Genomic DNA, 25,201 nt, shown 5'->3' on the forward strand with positions numbered 1-25,201 from the left:
AAATCTCTGATCTAGTTATTAGCCAACAGTAGATACTCAATAAAAGGTAGTCATTATTTAACTAAATTTGATCCAACTCAACTTTCTCAACATCATCAAAGAGGCACCACTGTGACTTCCAAGAAAACTGTAAAAGTTATAAACAAATAAAAGAATAAAAATGGTCAGATGTCTATAAAAAAAAAAAAAAACTCTTGAAAATATCAGGAAGAGGTCATTAGCCATTCCATGATAGGCAGAAAGGAGAAAAGTACCAATGTCAAGGTCATCATTAAACTGAGATTCTATTCCTGGCAGCCTAACATTGAGAACCTTCCTAAATTAGGCCTCCATAGGGAAATTTCCAAATCACTCAGAAGAAATAAATTTTTACTCCATTAAATTACTACAGTATGCCTCCCAAGGAAAGGAAGGATTCTCTTATTGGAGGAAAAGTACCTACCTGCAAATAGCAGCAACAAGAATCAGTGTTCTTGCAGTGCCTTCTATGTGCTGAGCACTGGGACAAACAGTGCTAGTCTGCAGCCATTCAAGCTCCAACACAGGCAGTATACTTAGACACATTTTATTGAAGACAAACCTATCTCAGAGAAGTGGTATAGCTTATCCAAGGACATACATTCAATAAGTGATGGTGATGTAAATTTAACCAAAGGTCTATCCAAGTTCAAAAGGGACCGAGACCTCAGGTTTTCTTTCCAGCCCTATGCTTTGCCCCAAAGTTAGTATCTTGAAAGATTGGACACATAATATAATTAAAAAGGATTCTGTGACAATGGGTTAATCTGTAAAGGATCATAGAGTACATCTGCTTTCTCTGCTTTTCAGGCAAGAAATGACATAAATCTAAGGGGTCATTTTATTAAAAAATGAATAATCAATGATATAAGGAGTATGTTGAATTGACCTTGATTTCAATAGTGAGGTAGAGGAGGTGAGTGACTAAAAATCTGTGAACAAGAACTTGCTTCTCTATCTCTCTACCCGTACCCAACTCCATGCACGCATTATTTCAGGTTTAAGGGATAGCAAGGCTCCTTGACAACACCACTCAGCGGGTCTGTAACCCACTTTCCTTTCTTATATTCCCAGATAATTAATTTATACACCAAGTTATATATATATAAAGTTGCCCATCATCACTAAGGAAATGACCTCAAATCTTAGAGATGCTAAGAAACTATAATAGCAAAGATATATCTAAAATAGCTACAGATTTAAGAAACAGTTCAGGGCTGCTTTCCAGATGAAATTATCACAAATTCATCCCCAACAGACTTCTGAATAGCCAGCCTCAGTGATTTCTACCATTATCAAACTGGGCCTATCATGAGCCCACAAGCAAAACACACTACAGTCTTCTCCAAGGGCTATACAATCAGGCAAAATGTAACCAATATAAAGATATTAAAACATAGCTACTAATTTATGTCAACACTTCCCCCAGCATTCTCCAGTTCCTTAGGCACTCTGAAATAGAGACAATGTTCCAGACTGGCAGTGACTTTTAGAAAGAGAACAGCATTAGAAACAGGGTGCTGCCACTCATTAGCTATGTAATCCCAGAAGTTATTTCATCTCTCTGAGCACCGGTGGCCTCATGTACAAAATGCAGATTTTATGAATAGATTCTTAGGTTGTCATGAAATTAGATGTGATATATCAGGAAATGATAACTAATGGTCACAGAGTGTTTATGGTGTGCAGGGTGCTGGATGCAATAAGAACCACTAGTGGAAGAGTAAATGGAAGCACTAGATTTAAGTCACTTGCCAAAATTCACATAATTAGAAAGTGGACTGGAGCCCAGGGAATCAACACAGCCCATTCTCTTACCCCACTGTGCTACTCTGCCTAGTAGGAAATCCTGCATTGAGTAAAGACTCAACAAAATGTGAGCCCCAGCCGCAGTTATTATTAACATCCCTCTTCCCCATAAAATGAGGTCACAGAGAAGAGTGAATAATCACACTGAAGAGTACACAGTACCTGGGACATGGATGCAAAAGTTCGCCTTCGACAATACAGGCCTCTTTCTCGAGAAGTTCAGGGCAATCCTTTCCACCACCGATAGCAATGTGCTTCACATTCCGGCTCCTGCTCCTAAATCCTGGTGAGAGGCTCCCTGAACGGCACGTCTTAGAGCAGGGGCTCCAGGAGGACCACTCGGTGGTTTCGCAGTCTTTGGGTATGATGCAGGACCGTACAGTCAAAGGGAAGGGATCTTGCATGCAAAGGCTGCAGGAATGGAAGCACAGAAGAGTAGGCCATAGATTTAATGACTGGAATCAATAGTAGGAGGTGCCTACTCAGGGAAAAAAATAAATAAAAGGAAAACCAGCATAAGCTTTCAAGTAGGAGAAAAAAATTTTTTTGTCTTTTTTTTTTTTTTTTTTTGTCTTTTAGGGCCACACCAGTGACTTATGGAGGTTTCTGGGCTAGGGGTTGAATCAGAGCTGTAGCCTCTGGCCTACACCAGAACCACAGCAACAGGATCTGAGCCTCGTCTGCGACTAACACCACAGCTCATGGCAATGCCAGATCTGTAACCCAATGAATGAGGCCAGGGATCAAACCCGCATCCTCACGGATGCTATTGTGGTTCATTAACCACTGAGCCATGACGGGAACTCCCAGGAAAAATTTTTTAAATGTTAGAGGCATCATGATAAAATATTGAAGGACATATATTTTCAGAATGAAAGCTCTATTTCATCTGGAACTGTTAAGTTACTTCACTCTTACCAGACACATATGTAAGGTCAGTTCACCTTGTACTGGTCCAAAGCATTATCAGAAATAGTGGAGGTTCTTCTAGTGCATGTTCCCCTGTGATACAGCCTATAGTTACCATCTGTTCACTGGTTCCTAGGTGTCACACGCTGTGGTGTACCTCACAGGCAATTTACCAAACTCTCATGAGTTTACATATTCTTATGTCCATTTGTATATGGTAATACTTAAGGTCAGGAGGGCTAAGTCATTTGCCTAAGGTCAAAGAAAGGTAAATGCAAGCTTTAGAGTATCAATTTATCCATCCCTTTAAATACTGGGCTATTAAAAAATAAACAAATGTGACATTATGTTTCCCCATACTGTTAGGCTCTGAGCATCAATTTCCTCATCTGCAAATTCAAGTGCTTTCAAATACTAACAATGTAACTGGCAAGCAGATTAAAAAAAAGATAAGATGATGTTACAATGAGATGACTCAACATACAAGCACTCACAATGATCAGGAGAACAACTAATGAGATGGGGATGGACCATCTGAAAACTCCAGGGGTGGGGATGAGGGGTTTCTAAGACAGAAGAACAACTGAGTTGTATTTTAAAAGATTAATGGGAACTTCTTAGATACAGAAAGCAGTCTATTTTCAGTCAAGGAAGTAGCATATTTGAAGCCTTGAGATAAAATATGCATAAGTGATTCCCTTCACTGTACATTGAAACTGATACAAAATTGTAAGTCAACTATACTTTGAGAAAATTTTTTTAAAAATTAAAAAAATATATTTACAATAAAAAACTATGGGGAGTGTCCATTGTGGCTCAGTGGAAATGAATCTGACTAGCATCCATGAGGACACAGGTTTGATCTCCGGCCTTGCTCAGTGGGTTAAGGATCTGGTATTGCCATGAGCTGTGGTGTAGGTCACAGACATGGCTTGGATCTGGCATCGCTGTGGCTGTGGTGTAGGCCTGTGTCTACAGCTCTGATTTGATCCCCAGCCTGAGAACCTCCATGTGGCATGGATGCAGCCCTAAAAAGACAAAAAAAAAAAAAAATTATGGGTATAGGAATTAGTGGTATGCTAGAGGTGGATTCCCTATTTAACATGGACCAATTGTTAAATTTTCAGGAATTTTGCAAGCCAGTTGATTTCATGTAAGTAGCTTAAAATTAGCCATTGTGGGACTATTTACAGTATAGAAATCTCCAACGCTATGCTAACCCCTTCTACTCTCCAGAACTGGTGGTCAATATTCACTAGCATACCAATGGGGAAAAATAAAAGCCAGCTTGTCAATTGTCATAAATTTGTCAATTTATGACACATAAATTTCAAAGAGGAAAGTGGATAAATATTAGGCATGTAGTTATTCAAAAGGTATGTCTGGAAAGGTTTCATATCATAAACTAAGGAATTTGGATTTAATTGAGCATTACATAATGTTAAGTGGAAGAAAGTCAGACTCACACATGAAGACAACAGTTAAGTATTTATTAGCATTCTTTTCTCTTTTTTTTTTAACTTTATTGTTAGCTTTTCCCTTATTCAGTTCAAGGCATCCATTACATTGAGGAAGAAAAGAATAATTCTGACAGGAACGTAAATCAAATAAAAGGTCAGTGTTCAAACAGTGACTTTCAAAATTAGGCCTATGAAACCTGGTAGAATAATAGCCTATGGACAGGATTTGGCAGTGTTTTCTCTGTATGTATTTAAAAAGAGAGACATATTAAAATATTTTCAAATTTCTGATTTGGGAAAATATGCAGATTAAAGGAATCACCAAGAAAAATGAATTATAAAAGATAGGCTCAGGAGAGAGTGAAATATGATCATATTTGGCCATATTAAGAGAGAAATATAGTGAGATTTCCAGAATGATTTTCTTCATGAAGCTGTAGAAGGTTAGTATGGCTTTCAACTGTCACATGATACAAGATAAACTTTTGGTCCAATCATTATTTTAAAGCCTATTCAGATCATATTATTCCCTTCAAAATGAAAAAGGCAATGTATACCTCATCACCATTACTCATTCCAATTAGATACTTGGGAGGCTTGGGATTGAGACAAAATAGGAAGAAGCTTCCCTGAAAATGTCCCACCTAAATCAGAATATATGATCAGTGTACAGTGTGGAGGAAGGAAGGGCTGAACTTTTTTTTTTTTTTTTTCTTTCTCTGGCTTATGACACAACAGAAAGCTGTTGCTCAATCAGAAGTTCCTAGATTTTAACTTCCAGAAATTACTTCTGGCCTAGTTGTGCCCCCAGCAAATTCATATGTTGACGCTCTAACCCCTAGTACCTCAGAATGTATTTTATTTGAACATAGAGTATTTAAAGAGGTAAATAAGTTAAAATGTGGTCACTAGGGTGGGCCCTAATCCAGCCTGATTGTGTCCTTATGAGAAGAGATTAGGACACAGGCACACACAGAGGGAAGACCACATGACGACCTGGAGTGAAGACAGCCATCTAGGGGTCAAGGCGAGACGCCTTAGAAGAAACCCAGCCCGCTGACACCACACATGATCCAGCCTCCAGACTGGGTCAGAACACATTTCCGTTTAAGTTACAGTCTTTGGTACTTTGTGAAAGTAGCCTTAACAAACCAAGGCAGAAATTTAATAATGTTTTAAAATTTGCATATGTTTTTAGAAAAAGAACATTAACTTCCAGGATGGATTTTCTTCTTCCTTTCATAAAGAAGATTCTACACCAGGCAGTTCTCTGTCTGCAGAAGTAGTGGTTTGGTTCTGACCATTTACCAGTTTTCACTCACTGTTGCTCATCTTCCCTGAGGTGACTCTTCCTATTATAAGGGAAGGAATAAGACTCCAACAGTGCAAGCTCTCACATGGAGCTGCAGGAATTAATCACAGTTTTGGTAATTTTGATAAATGTTCTTCATTCTTGGAATTAGGAAGGGCATATGTTGCACTGATTACATTTTTACTTATTTTAATGTTCTTTTTACTTATTTTAATGTTCTTTTTACTAACATGTCTCCTTGGGTACAAAAAATAATCATAAAAGGCACCACATAAGACCCTGGCCTAATTTGATCAGTGAGTTTTCTTTTTACTAAAATAATGGAATAAGTACTGAATGGTGAATTAGAAATATCTGCATCTCGAATTTTGCATCCAATACATTTGCATGCCCTTAGTCTCATGGCTCCTTAGTTTCATTATCTGCAGGAAAACAGAATAATAAAATGTGACCTGCTTACCATTCACAGTGGTGGGACCATTTAGACCTTATAATCTAAAGCTCCAAACAGAGATTATCGTCTAGCTGCAGAAATAGGACTCAATCCTTCCATAGAAGGTGGTATGCCTTTTTAATAAAACATAAACAGTTGATTTGTATTTTAAAAAAAGAGAAACTACGGTAATTATACCTCCTTGACATTTACAGAGTATGTTATCATTTGTAAATTACTTCATAAGTACTCAACAGTAAAGGAAATTCCTAAAACCCAAAATTGCTCTAGTTATTGTTACTTCCTCTGGAAATGTACAGAAATTTCTTTACTTACAAAATAAGGAAAGAAATTCTTAAAAGATAAAAATCAACAGCAAAGTTCCCTCATTTCATTAATATTTGAATTACCATTTTAAAATAATATTATCTCAAACATTCAGAAATGTGGAGTAGGAGTTCCCGTCGTGGCTCAGTGGTTAACGAATACGGCTAGGAACCATGAGGTTGTGGGTTTGATCCCCGGCCTCACTCAATGGATTAAGGATCCAGCATTGCCATGAACTGTGATGTGGGTTGTGGGTACAGCTCGGATCCTGCATTCTGCGGCTGTGGTGTGGGCCAGCAGCTGCAGCTCCGATTGGACCCCTGGCCTGGGAACCTCCATATGCCGCAGGTGCAGCCCTAGAAAAAGAAATGTGGGGTAAAATAATAAACACTCTCACGCTTCACTAGCATAGGCCAATGTGTGCTTAAGAATTCATTAAATAAAAATTTATGCAAACTATTGCCTTTGGAATGGATAAGCAATGAGATCCTGCTGTATAGCACTGGGAACTATATCTAGCCACTTATGATGGAGCATATGAGAAAAAGAATGTATATATGTATGTGTGACTGGGTCATCTTGCTGTACAGTTGAAAATTGACAGAACACTGTAAACCAGGTATGATGGAAAAAATAAAAATCATTTTAAAAAATTGCAAATTCAGAGGAATCCCCTGTCTCCCTGAAATCTCAGTTCCATCTCTCTCCCCCAGACACAGCCACTCTCCTGCAGTTGATTTTTATCATGCTCCACCATATTTATATATTTTAACTGAATACATATATGTTCATAACCAGCATTCATTGTCTTGCATGTTTTTAAAAGTTTTACTTAAATATTATTTTATTACACAAATTACTCTAAAACTTATTTTCCTCATTTAACATTATGACTTCTAGATACCAATGTTGGTAAATGCCAATAATATAAATTCATTTTTATTAACGATTAATATCCCAAAGTAAATACACGGCAATTTATTCTTTTCCCCAGTAGTATATACATTTTGATTGTGCTTAATTTCCTTTTTTTAAATTTTTTTAAATTAATTTATTTATTTTTGGTCTTTTTTTCTGGGGCTACACCCACGGCATATGGAGGTTCCCAGGCTAGGGGTTGAATCGGAGCTGTAGCCGTCGGTCTATGCCAGAGCCCCAGCAACATGTGATCTGAGCCTCGTCTGCGACCTACACCACAGCTCACACAACGCCAGATCCTTAACCCACTGAGCAAGGCCAAGGATTGAACCTGCAACCTCATGGTTCCTAGTCAGATTCATTAACCACTGAGCCACGACAGGAACTCCATGGTTGTACTTAATTTCTTATAATTCCTCAGGATTATATATGTGTCTCCATGTTGTTATATGTGTGGGCAATTTCCTCTAGTGTTTTTGACTGGAGTTGGGCCAAAAATACATAAACAAATGTAATTGGTTTGTGATTTTTTTCTCTTTCCTACACACTCAAAACTCTCAGTATTATCAGATTGACTTTTTCCAAAAACATTGAGAAAGGACATTTGTTTTTTCAGGTTACCATTGAGCTATACTCAGACTTTTCTCAACTCATTAGTGACTATTCTGATTCCCTGTCCTATGAATTAATCACTTATATTGTTTGTGCATTAATGCAGGTGGACTAACAGTTCCACAAAGATGTCCATATCCTAATCCCTGAAAGCTGTGACATGTTATCTTACATGTCAACAGAAACTTTACAGATGTGATTGCTAAGGATTTTGAGAAGAAGAGATTATCCCAGTTTATTCAGGTGAGCTCAATTGTAACTACAAGGGTCCTTCTAAGAGCAAAGAGTTGGTAGATGCAAACTATTACATTTAGAATGGATAAGCAATTAGGTCCTACTGTATAGCACAGGGAACTATATCCAATCTCTTAGAACATGCTGAAAGATAGTATGAGAAAAAGAATGTATATATATATGTGTATGACTGGGTCAGTATGTTATATACAGCAGAAATTGATATAGCATTATAAATTGACTATACTCTAATACAAATAAAATTAAAATAAATTAATTAATTTTTAAAAAGAGGGAGACATAGCGGCCAGAGACAGAGAAGAAGATGTGATAACAGAATCAGAGTCTGGGATAATGTAAGGCCAGGACCCAAGGGGTGTGGGCAGCCTCCAAAAACTGAAAAATGAAAGAAAGTGGATTTTCCCCTAGAACCTCCAAAAAACCCCAGAGTAATGTCTTCAAGATTTCTTAATGTTCAGGCATCTGACCTCAAAAACTGTGGTATTTTATAGAAGCCATAGGAAACTAATGCATTTATTTTCCTACTTGAGTGAATTTTTCTAATTGAATTTAAGAAGTATACTCATACACATATAGATGATGACAGTAAATAGACACATATAGAGAAATAATGATAGATTCTATAAGCAACCTGTTGTTTTTTCTATTTCTACAAATAACTTCCTGTAATTTTATTTTAAATTGTGTTTATAGTCTTTTTGTTGTACCCAATATTTTAGTTTGGTTTTAAGTCTTTCCCTTTATAGTCTGTGCTTTCTATACCCCCATCCCAGTGCCCTAAATTATGCTTTTATAATTTTTCTTCTATTAAAAACCTTTATATTTCTGATTTCATATTTAGCTCATCAGCCAATCTGATAAATATTTTCATGTATGGTGTTTTATAGGAAGCACCGCCTATAAAACCAACTACAGGCCAATTTCACTGATGAACATAGATGCAAAAATCCTCAACAAAATACTACCAAACTGCATCCAACAATACATTAAAAGGATTGTACATCATGATCAAGTGGGATTTATCCCAGAGATGCAAGGGTTCTTCAATATTCACAAATCAATCAGTGTGTGATACACCACATTAACAAACTGAAGAATAAAAACCATATGATCCTCTCAACAGATGCAGAAACAGCCTTTGACAAAAATCCAACACCCATTTCTGATAAAAACCTTGCAGAAAGTGGGCATAGAAGGAAACTACCTCAACATAATAAAGGCCATATATGACAAACCTCCTATTTTAGAAACACCAACATTAAACATATTTGTAATTCTTTTTTGTGTGTGTCTTTTTTTTTTTTTTTTTTTTTTTTTTTTTTTGTCTTTTTGCTATTTCTTTGAGCCGCTCCCGCGGCATATGGAGGTTCGCAGGCTAGGAGTCGAATCGGAGCTGTCGCCCCCGGCCTACACCAGAGCCACAGCAACGCAGGATCCAAGCAGCGTCTGCAATCTACACCACAGCTCAGGGCAACGCCAGATCATTAACCCACTGAGCAAGGGCAGGGACCGAACCCGCAACCTCATGGTTCCTAGTCGGATTCGCTAACCACTGCGCCACGACGGAAACTCCCATATTTGTAATTCTTGTTTAACCGACCTAATTTTGATAGTTTTTCCTATATACAGTATTTTTCTTTCAAAGGGATTTTGTCAAATTTATCTTTAAATTTTGTATTAATTTTAACATACTTTGCAATCAAATTTTAATGTCCAATATTTCTTTTCTTATTCCCTACTTATTTTTAATATTACCCAATTTATTTCATTAAATAACTCAATATCTTTGATAATATTAATTATAATATAATATTAATTATAACTTTTTTTTTTTTTTTTTTTTTTACTTTCGTGATCTTTTGCTCTTCTGGATGAGAATGAAGTACCACAAGCACGGATTGGAAGCTCTTTGATCACAGGTGGGGCTCAAAGGATGATAAGCATTTCTGTTGGCTGATTATGCAACACTCAGACCATTTAAATGGAGGCCCTTGAATGCTGGGCCATCAGTCTTTACTCTTGAAGCCACCTTTTCCCTAAGATAGGAATTCTCCCATTTCTTATTCTGTGTGTATAGAGCTGGTGGTTAGCTTTATGAAAACTGGCCAAAAGCTGTTAAGACAACTTCACAAACTATGGGTGATTTCATCTAACCTGGATGTTCACAGAGTGATCTTTCACTCTTAGACTATATTCTGCAGGTTAGGGAATAATATTTAGGCACATTGAACACATTTGTCCTGAGTTGCTTACTACCTATAATTCTTAAAACTTCCAAGAGTCATGTACTAGTCAGAATAGGATAAGCTATACTTTGATAATAAATAAACCCTGATATATCAATGATTTAAGAAAATCAGTGTTGGAAGTTCCCATTTTGGTGCAGCAGAAACAAATCTGACTAGGAACTATGAGGTTGTAGGTTCAGTCTCTGGCCTTGCTCAGTGGGTTAAGGATCTGGCACTGCCGTGAGCTGTGGTGTAGATTGCCGACGTGGCTCGGATCTGGCATTGCTGTGGCTCTGGTGTAGGCCAGCAGCTGAAGCTCCAATTAGACCCCCTAGCCTGGGAACCGCCATATGCTGTGGGTGCAGCCCTAAAAAGACAAAAAAAAAAAAAAAAAAAAAGAAAGAAAGAAAGAAAGAAAGAAAATCAGTGTTTGTGGTGCTTTTGCATACAGTTTGATGCAGATTTTCTGCCACCTTTGAAGGCATTTCTCTACCTGAACACTTAAGGACCCAGTTTGTATCCATCTTAAAAATTCACTATCTAGAGTATGTGGCTTCCAAGTTCACCTTTTGGTAGAATGGAAGATAGAGTAGGAGGATGGTCCAGAGTGATTTAGGACTTTAGCCTAGAAGTGGCTTATGTTACTTCTGCCCACATTGCGTTGGACAGATCTCAGTCAAATGACCCCAATGTTACTGAAAAAAGGAGAGTGAAATATCTTTCTCTGTTATAGAGGAGGCAGAAATGTGATATGCAAATGTCTTTGTGTCTGATACAGCTATGTCAGGTAAAATGACTTGCTTCTTAGAGATCTTCCAACTGAAGGGGAGCTTTCAGCTTTTCTTTTTCCACTCTGCCAGCTGAACTACCCCTCATTCATTTACTTTTCAGCTCCCAAATGTGTTAACATTTCTCTTTAGATATTACATCCTTTTCTATGATATTTGTCCTTGAGAGTTTATGCCTTATTTATTCCTTTGCTGTTATTTAATAATCTGGGATTCCAGATTATTAGCAGTAATAAATGGTTATGTTCTGTTTGCCATATTTAATCAGAAACCTAAAAAGTTATTTGACACAAAGTTCTGCTAAAACCACATAATAATCTAATCTATAAATCAACAAATTCCTAGAGAGCTAGATCTACCTTATACATGAGAAAAATACTGGTTAGAAGTAATTAAAATCTATGAGTAAAGCACAGAAATGTGAAAGCATTTTCATTCCTATTATTCTTGTTCTAAATTATGTAACATTTGCTTATAGAACTTAGTATTTCCAAAATATGCTTTACCATTAAAAAGCTATTTTTGTGGAAGTAAAATTGCAACTAACTAAGAACGTACTTCAGCAACCTTAATAAAACTCTGGGCCATTCAAAAGTACAGTTATTCCAATTATTTAGCAAAACCACTGCTATGCATGTGGTAGCAGCTTATCCAAATTATAGCAGAATAACAAGGGAACAGTTGTTTCTAGAGCATAAGTACTCTAACTAGGAGAATGATTGCAAGAACGCATCATGAAAATAACACCAGGGAATAAAACATGATAGTGAAAAGAAGAAAAAGGAACCAGAACTTAGATAGGCTTAAAGGAGAATAAATTTGGGAAATCGGATAGAATATATGCTATTTATTATAATGATTTAGACTCCAAACTGGTAGCATTTTTCTGCCATCAGTCAAACTAATGGGAATATCTGGGGAAAATAAGAATAATAACCTAAAGAAAAAACATGTACACACTAAGTTTTATGTAAAATCCCTGGCTGTTTTAGAAAATAGACTAAAAGTGAGCAGCCCACTACATACATGATTGAGGAAGTAAAGATGTTTGAAAAGTTGAGCTTTTAAAATTTTGATGGAAGACAATTTTGAAAATTCAAGAAACAATTTTAAATTACCAAGACAAAATGTTACGGATTACTGAGAAATTTTAGGTAGAAGATTATGAATTTCCTTTTCTAAACTCGCTTCTTGGTCAAATTAACCTAAAGTAATTTATATCTTATAGGACTAAAAAATATTTTTGTTGGGTTAGAATTTATAACCAAGGGGGGCTCTGATTGAAATATATATAACTTTTTTTCCTTCTAACTCTCAATAAACTAAAACTAGGATATTAAAATGCCTCAAATTCTTATTTTGATTTATACCATTTTAAACTAGTCAACAGATAATAGACCCAAAATCATGCACTAAAGCTAAAATAGCACTATGAAATTATATTTCAAATATACTATTCAGTTAGTTGGTTCTGTAGGATACAGAGATTGTTCTATGATTACAGAAATAAGCACACAGATATACTGAGATATGACATTCTTGAGAAGAAATATCCTTGAGAGTGATATTATATCAAAATGTAATGTTTTTAGTATTGTGTTCATTTCCTGTTACCAGAAAACATTATTCAACAGAGACTTAAAATGCAGGGTAAGTCTCAAAATAAAATGGATTTTATCTTCTCCCAATTTCTTAGAGTACTAAGAATGATATGTTCGTACCTATTTGTGAATGTGTGTGTAAATGCTTAGATATGAAAGCAACATCAGCAATCATTTGAAAGTCTTCGCTGCTACCTTCATTTTATAGGGAATAAAACTGATGTCCAAAAAAATTATGTGATTTTCTAATGGGCATCCAGCAAAAATATAGAATGACCAAGACTAAAATTCAATTTTTCTCTCTTTTATACCAAAACTATGCTTACATTAATCCATGTGAGAGCTCTTCTCATCACAAACTCAAATTTGTAAGACTTGAAAGTTGCAATGAAAAAAAAAAAAAAAACCTGTCCTGACTTCCATTTTTGTATAACACTGGCAGTTGCCTGATTCTGAATTGCTACTATAATTAGTAGGTGGAATTTCCTACCATAATTATACCAAAATAAGAAGGGTAAAACAAACCACACATTATCCCTGTGTTCACCATTACAGGATACAGAGACTTAACACACACACACACACACACACACACACACACACACACACACACAAACATACCCTCAAACCACAAGTAAAAAAACATTCTAACATATTACTCACTGACCCTCCTCAGATACAAGTTACTGGGTGTGGAAAGAAAAAGAGGAGGGGTGTCCAAAGAGAATTTGTAAAAAAGAGGAGTTAAAGACTTAGATGAATCACAGACAAATTATATCCAGAAAAGTTAAGTTTACCAATACCTTCAAACAAAAAATACAGGTCAGAACTTAGTAGTCCAGAGCAGTCTCGGAGAAGCATTCCTTTGGAGGATAATCATACAGAGAGAGGATGGCTGGTAGCCCAAAGAGATGAGGCAGTGAAGGAAAAGAAGGTAAGAGTGGAAGAAATTAAGGATCTTACACAGGCAAAGGTGAAATAAGACACCAGTCTTCCCCTCCACTACCACCAGCAACAAGGTCTATAAACAAAATGTCACCAAAGATGGCGGGACGATAGAAGAGGATCCTTTTGAAATAGGAGTTGTGTTCAAGATAGTACTAAAAACAGAAATAACCCAGACTATATCTATTCAAAACCACAATGAAAACCCAGAAAAATGTGAAAGATTTTCTGCTGGTAAGACGTTTCCTCCAAACAACAATGAATGAAGCAGTAAAATACTATCAATCAATACATGAAACTGCAGAAAATATCCTCAAATAAGCTTTTAAAAATATTTTTAAAAACTTGAATCAGAACACAAAACTCTGGGATGGACTAGGAGTTTAGAGTGAGTAGAATTAAACTAAAAATAAAATAAGATTATGTTTTTTTTATACACACACACACAGACAGTTGTAAATCAACTATATTTGGATAAAAAAGAATACAAAAACCAAGACCGCAATGGATAGAAAAGAGGAAGGAACAAAATGAGAACTGATTGAACTCAGAATGAAAATAGAAAAATTAATTTCAAAAATGAATAACAAATTACAAGATGCTCAAGAAAGAAAAGATTTAAATTAAAACATAATAGAAGGTTTAAAGGAAAATACAGGGAAGAAAAAAACCAAGAGAAATAAGATGGGTCAGAGAAAGTAGAAATGTAGGCAGGGAAGTCCAACATATCTGTATTAGGTGTCCTTAGGGGGAAAAAATCAATACACTGGAAAAAAATTAATGTTTACTAACATAATCTCCTCAAAAAATTTTTCCAAAAATAAAAGAAGACCAGAATCAATACATTGAAAGGATCCACCAAGTACCATGGAAACATGAACCAGAATAATCAACTTTGAGATACACATTAGTAAAATTATTAGACTTTCAATATTTAAACAAAAAGCAACTTACAGAATGGGAGAAAATAGATTCAAATGCTGCAACTGACAAGGGCTTAATCTCTAGAATATATAAACAACTTATACAACCCAACAGCAAAAAAACCCAATCAATCAATGGAAAAATGGGCAAAAGACCTGAATAGACATTTCTCCAAAGAAGATATACAGATGGCCAACAAACACATGAAAAAATGCTCAACATCGCTGGTTATAAGAGAAATGCAAATCAAAACTACCATGAGATATCACCTCACACCAGTCAGAATGGCCATCATTAATAAATCCACAAATAACAAGTGCTGGAGGGGCTGTGGAGAAAAGGGAACCCTCCTGCACTGCTGGTGGGAATGTAAACTGGTACAGCCACTATGGAGAACAGTTTGGAGATACCTTAGAAATCTATACATAGAACTTCCATATGACCCCGCAATCCCACTCTTGGGCATCTATCCGGACAAAGCTCTACTTAAGAGAGACACATGCACCCGCATGTTCATTGCAGCACTATTCACAATAGCCAGGACATGGAAACAACCTAAATGTCCATCGACAGATGATTGGATTCGGAAGAGGTGGTATATATACACAATGGAATACTACTCAGCCATAAAAAAGAATGACATAATGCCATTTGCAGCAACATGGATGGAACTAGAGAATCTCATCCTGAGTGAAATGAGCCAGAAAGACAAAGACAAATACCATAGGATATCACTTATAACTGGAATCTAATATCCAGCACAAATGAACATCTCCTCAGAAAAGAAAATCATGGACTTGGAGAAGAGACTTGTGGCTGCCTGATGGGAGGGGGAGGGAGTGGGAGGGATCAGGAGCTTGGGCTTATTAGACACAACTTAGAATAGATTTACAAGGAGATCCTGCTGAATAGCATTGAGAACTATGTCTAGATACTCATGTTGCAACAGAAGAAAGGGTGGGGGAAAAACTGTAACTGCAACGTATACATGTAAGGATAACCTGACCCCCTTGCTGTACAGTGGAAAAATAAAAAAAAAAATCCTGTTTTCAGGCCAAAAAAAGATAAAAAATTTATAAACACCCAAAAATCTGCTGTCAACAGACTCCTCAAAAACACATAAATGAAGGATGCAGTGAGTAGCAATGCTCAAGAAAAGTAAAAAGAATACGTGAACTAAGACTATTATATCCTGCTGTTTCTCAAAGAGTTTTTAATCTACACCACAGCCACAGCAATGCAGATCCAAGCTGCATCTTTGACGTACACCACATCTCACAGCAATGCAGGATCCTTAACCCACAGAGCAAGGCCAGGAATTGAACCTGCATCCTCATGGATGCTAGTCAGATTCATTTCTGCTGAGCCTCAACAGGAACTCTGAGTATTTCATTTATAGAGCTATAAAGCTAAGATTATAATGAGAGCAGGATCATGAGTGGAAGAATAATATATAAACATCATGTGTTCTGATAGGTAGAAAGAAATTATCTAAAAGATGGAAGGATAAGAGAGAGAAAAATGGGAAAGTAAAATATTAAAATAAAATCAAAAGTCTTAGGAGGGATTCATTTGAAACTGATATAACACATAGTAATAGATTAGATTAGAAAATGAGAGTGAGAGCACTATAAAAAGTGTAAATATAAAGATAAACCCTAACGTAAAAATGCAAGCATTTCTAAATACACAAAATACATTTTAAAATAAAAAGTATACACCAGGAGTTCCCATCGTGGCTCAACGGAGCTAATCCGACTAGGAACCATGAGGTTGTGGGTTTGATCCCTGGCTTTGCTCAGCGGGTTAAGGATCCGGCATTGCCATGAGCTGTGGTGTATGTCACAGACGTGCCTCGGATCTAGTGTTGCTGTGGCTCTGTTGTAGTAGGCCAGCAGCTGTAGCTCTGATTCTGTTGTAGTAGGCCAGCAGCTGTAGCTCTGATTCGACCCCCTAGCCTGGGAACCACCATATGCCATGGGTGCAGCACTAAAAGCAAACAAACAAAAAAAAAGTATACACCAAATAAAATACAGTAAATAGAATATTATATACACAGCAATTCAACTTAAGATAATATTACAGAAAGAGACAAATTACAAGCCCACAAATATGAATAAGTTTAAAGCATTTATTAAAAGAATGTTAATGTTTTTTGTTGATTCACAAAGCAAAACCTAACTCTACACTGATGCTGAATTTGAGACACACACAAACTGGGATGAATTGAAAAAGCTAAAAATAAAGGACCGAAAAAATATTTTTCAGAAAGTTGAAGACAACAAGAATGGATGTGCTGCAGTCCTTATATCAAAGTGAAATTAGCCAAAAAAAATTAGAAGTAACAAACAAGGATACTCAACAATGCTAAAAGCTACATTTCACAACAAAGATATAGTAGTTTGGAATACCTATGTACAGAATATAACCAGCAACAATGTATGGGAAAAAAAAAATAGAAGAAGCAAGACAAAATGATAGAAACACACTAATGGGAGAATTTAACAACCATTTTCAGTTTAAGTCAGGTTTGGTGGACAAAGTATAAGGAAAGATTGAAAATATCTCAAGTGTATAATATTCATTATTAAGTACAAAAATGTATTAAATAATACACACCAATGATAGAGAATATATCTTCTTCCTAAGTGATCAAAGAACATTCATAATGATTAGCAAAGATGACAACACAAAGAAAACACCAGTAGGTTCTATAAAATGGAAATATTACAAACAACAATCTGCTTACAATGTAATAAAATAGAAATTAAAAATAAAAACAAAACAAAAAGCCCTCCCTACCTGGAAATTAAACTAAAATATCTTTCATCAAACATGTCTTGGGTGAAAAAGGAAATACAAAAAAAATCTATACAATTTTTTAAAATAAAATGACAAATAAAAACATTGCATGTTCAAAAATCTATGGGATTCATTTAAAGCAGCTATCTGAGGAAAACTGATAACTCTAAAGGCTTATGTCAATATATAAGAAAAACTAATTATATCCCCTATCTAAAAACCTAGAAAAAGTATAAAAATAAACAACACAAAGGAAGCATAAAGAAATAAATAATGAAGAAAATGCAGAAATTAATGAAGTAGACAACAAAAATGTAAACCTAATTAACAAAGCAAAATTCTGTTTTTTTTAATCAACTAAATGGACAAACCATTATTGCAAACAATTACTGAAGAGAGAAAGTACACTTATATAAAAATAAAGCAAGAGGATAAATAACTCGATACCGGATATACACCTATGTAAGTAAATTTCAACTTCTAGGAGGAATACATCATTTCTATTAAGAATACAGTCTATCAAAAAACCATGGAGTTCCCGTCGTGGCGCAGTGGTTAACGAATCCGACTAGGAACCATGAGGTTGCGGGTTCATCCCTGCCGTTGCTCAGTGGGTTAAGGATCCGGCGTTGCTGTGAGCAGTGGTGCAAGTTGCAGACATGGCTCGGATCCCACGTTGCTGTGGCTCTGGTGTAGGCCAGCGGCTACAGCTCCAATTGGACCCCTAGCCTGGGAACCTCCATATGCCGCAAGAGCGGCCCAAGAGATGCCAAAAAGACCCCCCCCCCCAAAAAAAAAAGTACATAAAAAACCGTTCCTAGTATGAAAAGACTAGTCCCCATTTAAGGAAAAAAAAAAAAAAAAAAACAAAGATTTCAAAGAAATAGTTCAGAGCAGGTCTAGTTGGACTCACAACGAAATTCCACCAAATCTTTAGTTACCAGATGATCCCAAAGCTATATTAATTTTTTACATCATAGAAAATCAAGGAAAACTTCCACAACATTTTTTATAAAGTAAGGATAATACTATATAAACCAATTAAAAAGTGCAAAAAAAAAAGAAAATGACAAACTGTAGTATATATGACAAATAAAAAATTGTTCAATATTCAAAACTACATTGATACAATTTACCATATGAACAGATTCAAAGAACAATTTCGCATAATCATCTCCAAAGAAATTCAAGAAGTTTTTGACAGAATTCAATATCCACTCCTATTACAAACTCTTGACAAAAACTGGAATGGATGGATAGCTCCTTAATAATATTAATTACACATATACACACACTGTGACAGAGAGAATACCACTTCCCCAACAGGTCCACAGTTTAATCCTCAGAACTCATGAATGCTATGACAAAAAGGTCTTTTGCATGTGATTAAATTATTTATTTATTTTTTTTAATTTATTTATTTATTTATTGGCCATGCCTGTGGCATGTAGAAGTTACAGGGTCAGGGAGTGACCCAAGCCCCTGCAGTGACAATGCCAGATCCTTAACCTGCTGCACCACAAGAGAACTCTAGATCGGGAATCTTGAAAAAGGAAAATTACGCCAGATTTTCTTGGTGGCTGCCATATAATCACTAGTTTCCATATAAGTGAAATAGGGATGTAGGAAGAGTGATGGTCAAGGAAATCTTTCAGAGAAGATGTGAAGAAACTACACTGCCAGCCAAAGAATACAAGCATTCCTTAGAAGCTGGAAAATGCAAGAGAACAGATTCTCCACTAGAGCCTCTTGAATAAAATAGCTTGCTGACAACTTAATTTTATTCCAGTGAGATCCATTCCAGATTCTGACCTCCATAACTATGAGATAATCAAGGTTTTAAGCTAATAAATTTGTGGTGATTTGTTACAGCAGTGATAGAAACTAACAAATACCCTAATCCTAAAACCAAATCTTACTTAATGGGGTAATTCTGGAGGAATTCTCAATGAGATCTGAGAAAGCCAGAATGCTCACAGCCTTCAATACTATTTAATATTTTTATGAGTTCAATACATAAGAGAAAACAATTAGAGGCATGAAAATTAGAATAGAAAACATGCAACTCTCTGTATTTACTAATAACATGACTTTATATTTGGAACTCACAAGAAAATAAGTGATAAGAAATGATTCAAATAATAAAAGAATTCAGCCAGCTACAGATTATAAAATTAGCGTACATAAATCTATGGCATTTTCTATTAACTACTTAGGGAATACATCAGATGACAAAACATTATCCAATAGCCACAAAAATGTAATACACTTAAGAAAACAACTTGAGTTGTTCAAAATCTCTATAAATAAAACTATAAAACACTCCTAATAGACACAAAAATAAACTTGACATAAGTGAAAAAATACTTCTTGATTTTGGTTATGATGTCTCAACAAGATGTTAGTTCTGAAAGAGAAATTAGGATGGCAAATCCCATTTACAATTTCATCAGTGAGAATAAAATGCCTTAGAATAAATTTAATCAATGAGACAAAAGACATGTATAGCATATTTTAAAACACTAATGAAAGAAATTGAAGAAGATACAAATAAATGGCAAGATATTCCATCCTTATGGATTGGAACTAATATTGTTAAAAAATTCCATACCACCCAAAACAATCTACAGATTCAATTCAATATCTATCAAAATTCCCAGGACCAGAACAAACAATCCTAAAATTCAAACATTCAAAATTCCCAGAAGTAGAACAAACAATCCTAAAACTCTATGGCAAAATTCACAGAACTAGAACAAACAATCCAAAAATTCATATGTAATCACAAAAGACTCCAAATAGCCAGAGCAATCCTGATAAAGAATAACAAAGTTGGAGGCATCACATTTTCTGGTTTTAAACCATATTAAACAACTATCACAATCAAAACAGAATGATACTTTCATAAAAATAGATACACAGATCAATGAAAAAGAATTGAGAACCCAGAAATAAGCCCACACATGTATGGGTAATTAATTTACAACAAAGGAGCCAAGAACATACAACTGGAACAGGACAGTTTCTTCAACAAATTTTGTTGGGAAAACTGGACAGCTACCCACAAAAGAGTGAAACTGGACTACTATCTTAAACCACATATAAAAATTAACTCAAAATGAATTAAAGATTTGAATGTAAAAACCTGAAATAATAAAAAATATAGGGGTTGATATAGGTTTTGACAATACATTTTTGGATTTTACACCAAAATAAAAATAAACACATTGGACTATATCAAACTAAAAAGCTTCTGCACAGCAAAGGAAACCATCAACAAAATGAAAAGGCAACCTACCAAATGGGAAACTACACTTGCAAAGCTTATATCTGATAAGGGGTTAATAGTCAAGATATATAAAGAACACAAACATTTCAATAACAAAAAAGGGGGGATCCAAATAAAAACTGTGCAGATCTGAATAGAAATTTTTCCAAAGAAGGCCAACAGATGGCCGAAACATTCATGAAAGGCACTCAACATCACTAATCATGAGGAAAATGCAAGTTAAAACTGTAATAAGATATTGCCCCACATGTCAGAATAGCTATCTTCAAAAAGACATAGAACAGCAAATGTTGTGCATTGTTGTTGTGAATGTAAATTGATACAGCCACTACAGAAAACAGTAAGGAGGTTCCTCAAAATTTTAAAAGTGATACTATTATATAATCCAGCAATTCTACTTCTGTGTATCTACCTGAAGAAAAAGAAAAAAACTAATTATAAAAGACAGATACGGAGTTCCCGTCGTGGCGCAGTGGTTAACGAATCCGACTAGGAACCATGAGGGTGCGGGTTCGGTCCCTGCCCTTGCTCAGTGGGTTAACGATCCGGCGTTGCCGTGAGCTGTGGTGTAGTTTGCAGACGTGGCTCGGATCCTGTATTGCTGTGGCTCTGGCGTAGGCCGGTGGCTACAGCTCCGATTCGACCCCTAACCTGGGAACCTCCATATGCCGCGGGAGTGGCCCAAAGAAATAGCAAAAAGACAAAAAAAAAAAAAAAAAAAAAAAAGACAGATGCACCCTCATGTCCAATTCAGCATTATTTATAATAGCTAAGAAATGGAAATATCTTCCTAAAGATGAATGGATAAAGATAATGTGGTATGTGTGTATATACACACACATATCTATAGTTCTATAAATTTATACATTTTATGTATGTTTTATATATAATGGAATATCATTCAGTCATAAAGAAGGAAATCTTGCCATTAAAATATGGATGGTCTTTGAAGCCAAGATGCTAAGTGAAATAAATCAGAAAGAGAAATACAAATATCATATGATCTCATTTATATGTGAAATCTAAAACAAAAAACCAATCTCAAAAATACAGAGAATATATTGGTGGTTGCTGACAGAGGTAGAAAGTGAGTGGGGGAAAAATGAGTGAAGAAGTTAAAGGGTAAAAATATCTAGTTTTAAAATAAATAAGAATTGGGATATAATATATAGCATGGTGACTATAGTTAATAATATTGTATTGAATATTTGAAAGTTAGAGCATAGATCTTAAAATCTCTTATCACAAGAAAAAATATTTTTGTAACTATGTGTGGTGATGGATGTTAATTAGACTTGTAATTATTTTGCAACGTATACCAATATTGAATCATTATATTATATATCTGAAAATAATATAATGTTATATATCAAATATATCTCAATATTTTTTTTTGTCTTTTTGCCTTTTCTTGGGCTGCTCCCGGGGCATATGGAGGTTCCCAGGCCAGGAGTCTAATCAGAGCTGTAGCCTCCAGCCTACACCACAGCCACAGCAACACAGGATCCGAGCCACATCTGCAACCTACACCACAGCTCACAGCAATGCCAGATCCTTAGCCCACTGAGCAAGGCCAGGGATCGAACCCGAAACCTCATGGTTCCTAGTCGGATTTGTTAACCACTGCACCACAACGGGAACTCCAAATATATCTCAATATTTTAAAAATAGAGGAACATGTATTTTTTTCTTTTCTTTTTTTAACACTTTTCACTGTTACTGATTTACAATGTTTTGTCAATTTCTGCTGAAATAAACCCAAACACAGATGATCAATTAATCTATGATGAAGGAGGCAAAAACATACAGTGGAGGAAAGATAGCCTCTTCAATAAATGGAACTGGGGAAACTGTGACAACCACATGCAAGAGAATGAAATTAGAACATTTTCTAACATGTATTATTAAAATATATTAGTTCTACGTTAAGTTTATAAATTTAATATAATCACAAGAAAAATTCCTATGAGCCAGCTTCATTGAACTAGATGAATTGATCATACATTCTATAAGAAATGATTATCTTTCAAGAAAGCAAGGAAATACAGAAAAAGAATTGTTATCATAAAGGACTACCCAATCAGATATTAAATTATGATAGCAAAGCCTCTTGAATTAAAATAGTGGAGGGGAGTTCCCATTGCAGCTCAGTGGGTTAAGAACCTGACTAGCATCCATGAGGACAGGGTTCAATTCCTGGCTTCATTCAATGGGATAAGGTTCTGGAGTTGCTGGAAGCTGTGTCATAAGTCCCAGATGAGGCTTAGATCCTGCATTGCTGTGGCTGCAGTTATAGACCAGCATCTGCAGTTCTGAAATGACTCCTAGCCTGGGAAATTCCATACGCTACAGGAGTGGCCCCAAAGAAAGAAAAAAAATTAAGTAAAATAAAATAAAATATTGGAAGACTGGCTCATAAAAAGACAGACAAAGTAGAATAGAAACCCAGTAAGGGATCTCAGCTATACAGAAGAAATCTAATACATGATAAAGATGCTACCTCAATTACAGGATCAAAGAGCTAGTTTTTTTTTTTTTAATAAACAACACTGGACACTGACTTTTGAGGAAAGATAAAATTAGATCCATTCCCCACACCATACATAAGAACACAGTGCAAATTCATCAAAGACTCAAATATAAAAACAAAATTAGGCACAAACTAGGAGAAACCATGGGTACATTTAAACCAGGTGTGGGAAAAGCCATGACTAAACTCCCAAATGCAATAAACTATATAGAGAGATGAATGTGATTATTTAGAAATATTTTTTTAAATTTTACATAACAAAAATTACCATAAGCAAAGTCAAAGCAAAAATTGCCAACTAAGGGAAAAAGTGAGAATACATATCACAGATACAGGGCTAATATTCTTAATTACAAAGATGTGGAATTGACAGCAAAGACAAAACCTCTTATCAAAATCAAGGCAAGCAATATAAATGGACAATTAGCAAGATGCCCTAGAAATATGGCCCCTAAACATATGAGCAAATGTTCAAATTCACACGTTAGGAGAAATGCAACTATGATATCATTTCTCACATTTAGGAATGGCAAAAATTTCAAAAACTTGACATTATACTCTCTTTGTAAATTTCTTGATGGACATATACAAGACGGCATCATTGCTATGAAGGAGATTTTGTCAATATCTAACAAAACTTGTATGAATTGATCCTTTTACCCAGTAATCACAGTTCCAAGAATTTATCCTGAAGATATATCTTCAACAATATCCACATATATGATCTATCCATATTCCGCTGGTACAGCCATACATTTTTAAAAAAAATATATATATATATATATAATCCAACATTTATTTACTGAAGAGTCATTTGTGATTGAAAAAGTTTGGAAAATATCAAGACACCCAAGCATAGGAATTTGTTCAAATAAGCTATGGTGTACATTCTCAATGAAGTACTATGCAAATGTAAAAAAAGAATGAAGACTCTGAACAACAGATGTGGAGCAATTTCCAGGAAATAATATTAAGTTAAAAAAAAAAAAAAAGGCAAAAGAAGTGATATATCATGCTCTACTTTGTGTAAGAAAGAAGAGAAAATATAAAGAAACACAGGGAAAGTAAACTGGAAAATAAGAACATTCATTATCTACATGAGGTAGAAGACATATGATGAAAGTATTTAGGAGAAAGTAAAACTTCTTTCCACTAAACTTTACATACACATCTGGCTTTTGGGAACATGCTAATACTAAATATATTTTTAATTAAATCAATAGAGATGTGGAGAGGGGTACAATTAAAATTTAAAGAAAACTGGAATTCCAGTCATGGCTCAGTGGTTAATGAATCCACCTAGTATTGATGAGGATGTGGGTTTGATCCCTGGACTTGCTCGGTGGGTTAGGATATAGTGTTGCCATGAGCTCTGCTGTAGGTTGCAGACACGGCTCAGATCCAGTGTGGATGGGGCTGTAGGGTAGGCTGGCAGCTAAAGCCAGGAATCGACCCCTAGCCTTGGAAAATCCATATGCCTATACCATGGGTTCAGCCCTGAAAAACAAAAGACCAAAGTGAAGAAAAAAAAAAAAAACTTACAGAAAACTAAACAAAGAGCAAAAATTGGTGCATTCCCATTCCCACCAACACAACAAAAACAAGAAAATATTCTCTACTGCTTTCAAAGAACAAAGTATGGGAATAATTTTTGGTTGAGGGTCTACATTTGTTTATGTTTATGGAGCTATAAGAATAGGAGATTTCTTTCCAAATCTACTTTGGTGGTAGAGGTAAAAATCAAACAAAGTAAGAGTATTAGTTGAGCCTTAGAAATGATGCTTCTTTCACGGTCTTAAAATTTATTATCCGTCAGGAACTCCTTTCAGGGGAAATCACAGAGTGTTTACTTAATTACAGTGGTCTAAGAATTTAAGGTATGTTTAATGTGTACCAAATGATCATAGCTCTTAAAAGACCATGCATGCCAAACGTGCCTCTATATTAAAATAGAAAAATTCATTCATGTGAGTTTTATTCCTCCAAACAATACATATGAATCATTTCCTACTCATATAAACAGATTACTTAGTCCAAAATT

At 35.4% G+C, this 25,201-nt stretch overlaps 1 protein-coding gene across 10 annotated transcripts in view; it reads right to left on the reverse strand.

The window, feature by feature from the left end:
• Positions 1 to 25,201, reverse strand: part of THSD7B (thrombospondin type 1 domain containing 7B) — a 960,849-nt gene that overhangs the window by 613,163 nt on the left and 322,485 nt on the right. For all 10 annotated transcript variants that reach the window (XR_014830551.1, XR_014830550.1, XR_014830553.1 and 7 more), the window contains one exon: positions 1,990 to 2,238. Coding sequence is in view for 6 of the 10 variants with exons in the window: in XM_085001332.1 (XP_084857458.1) it covers positions 1,990 to 2,238 (249 nt within the window). In the remaining 4 variants the exon portion in view is untranslated. The remainder of the gene's footprint in view (positions 1 to 1,989; positions 2,239 to 25,201) is intronic.

The sequence above is a fragment of the Sus scrofa genome, chromosome 15 (assembly GCF_054392235.1).
Source record: "Sus scrofa isolate SSC_HxYL_T2T_F1_AM1 chromosome 15, Sscrofa_HxYL_maternal_Yorkshire_Landrace_v2.0, whole genome shotgun sequence".
Lineage (NCBI taxonomy): Eukaryota > Metazoa > Chordata > Mammalia > Artiodactyla > Suidae > Sus > Sus scrofa.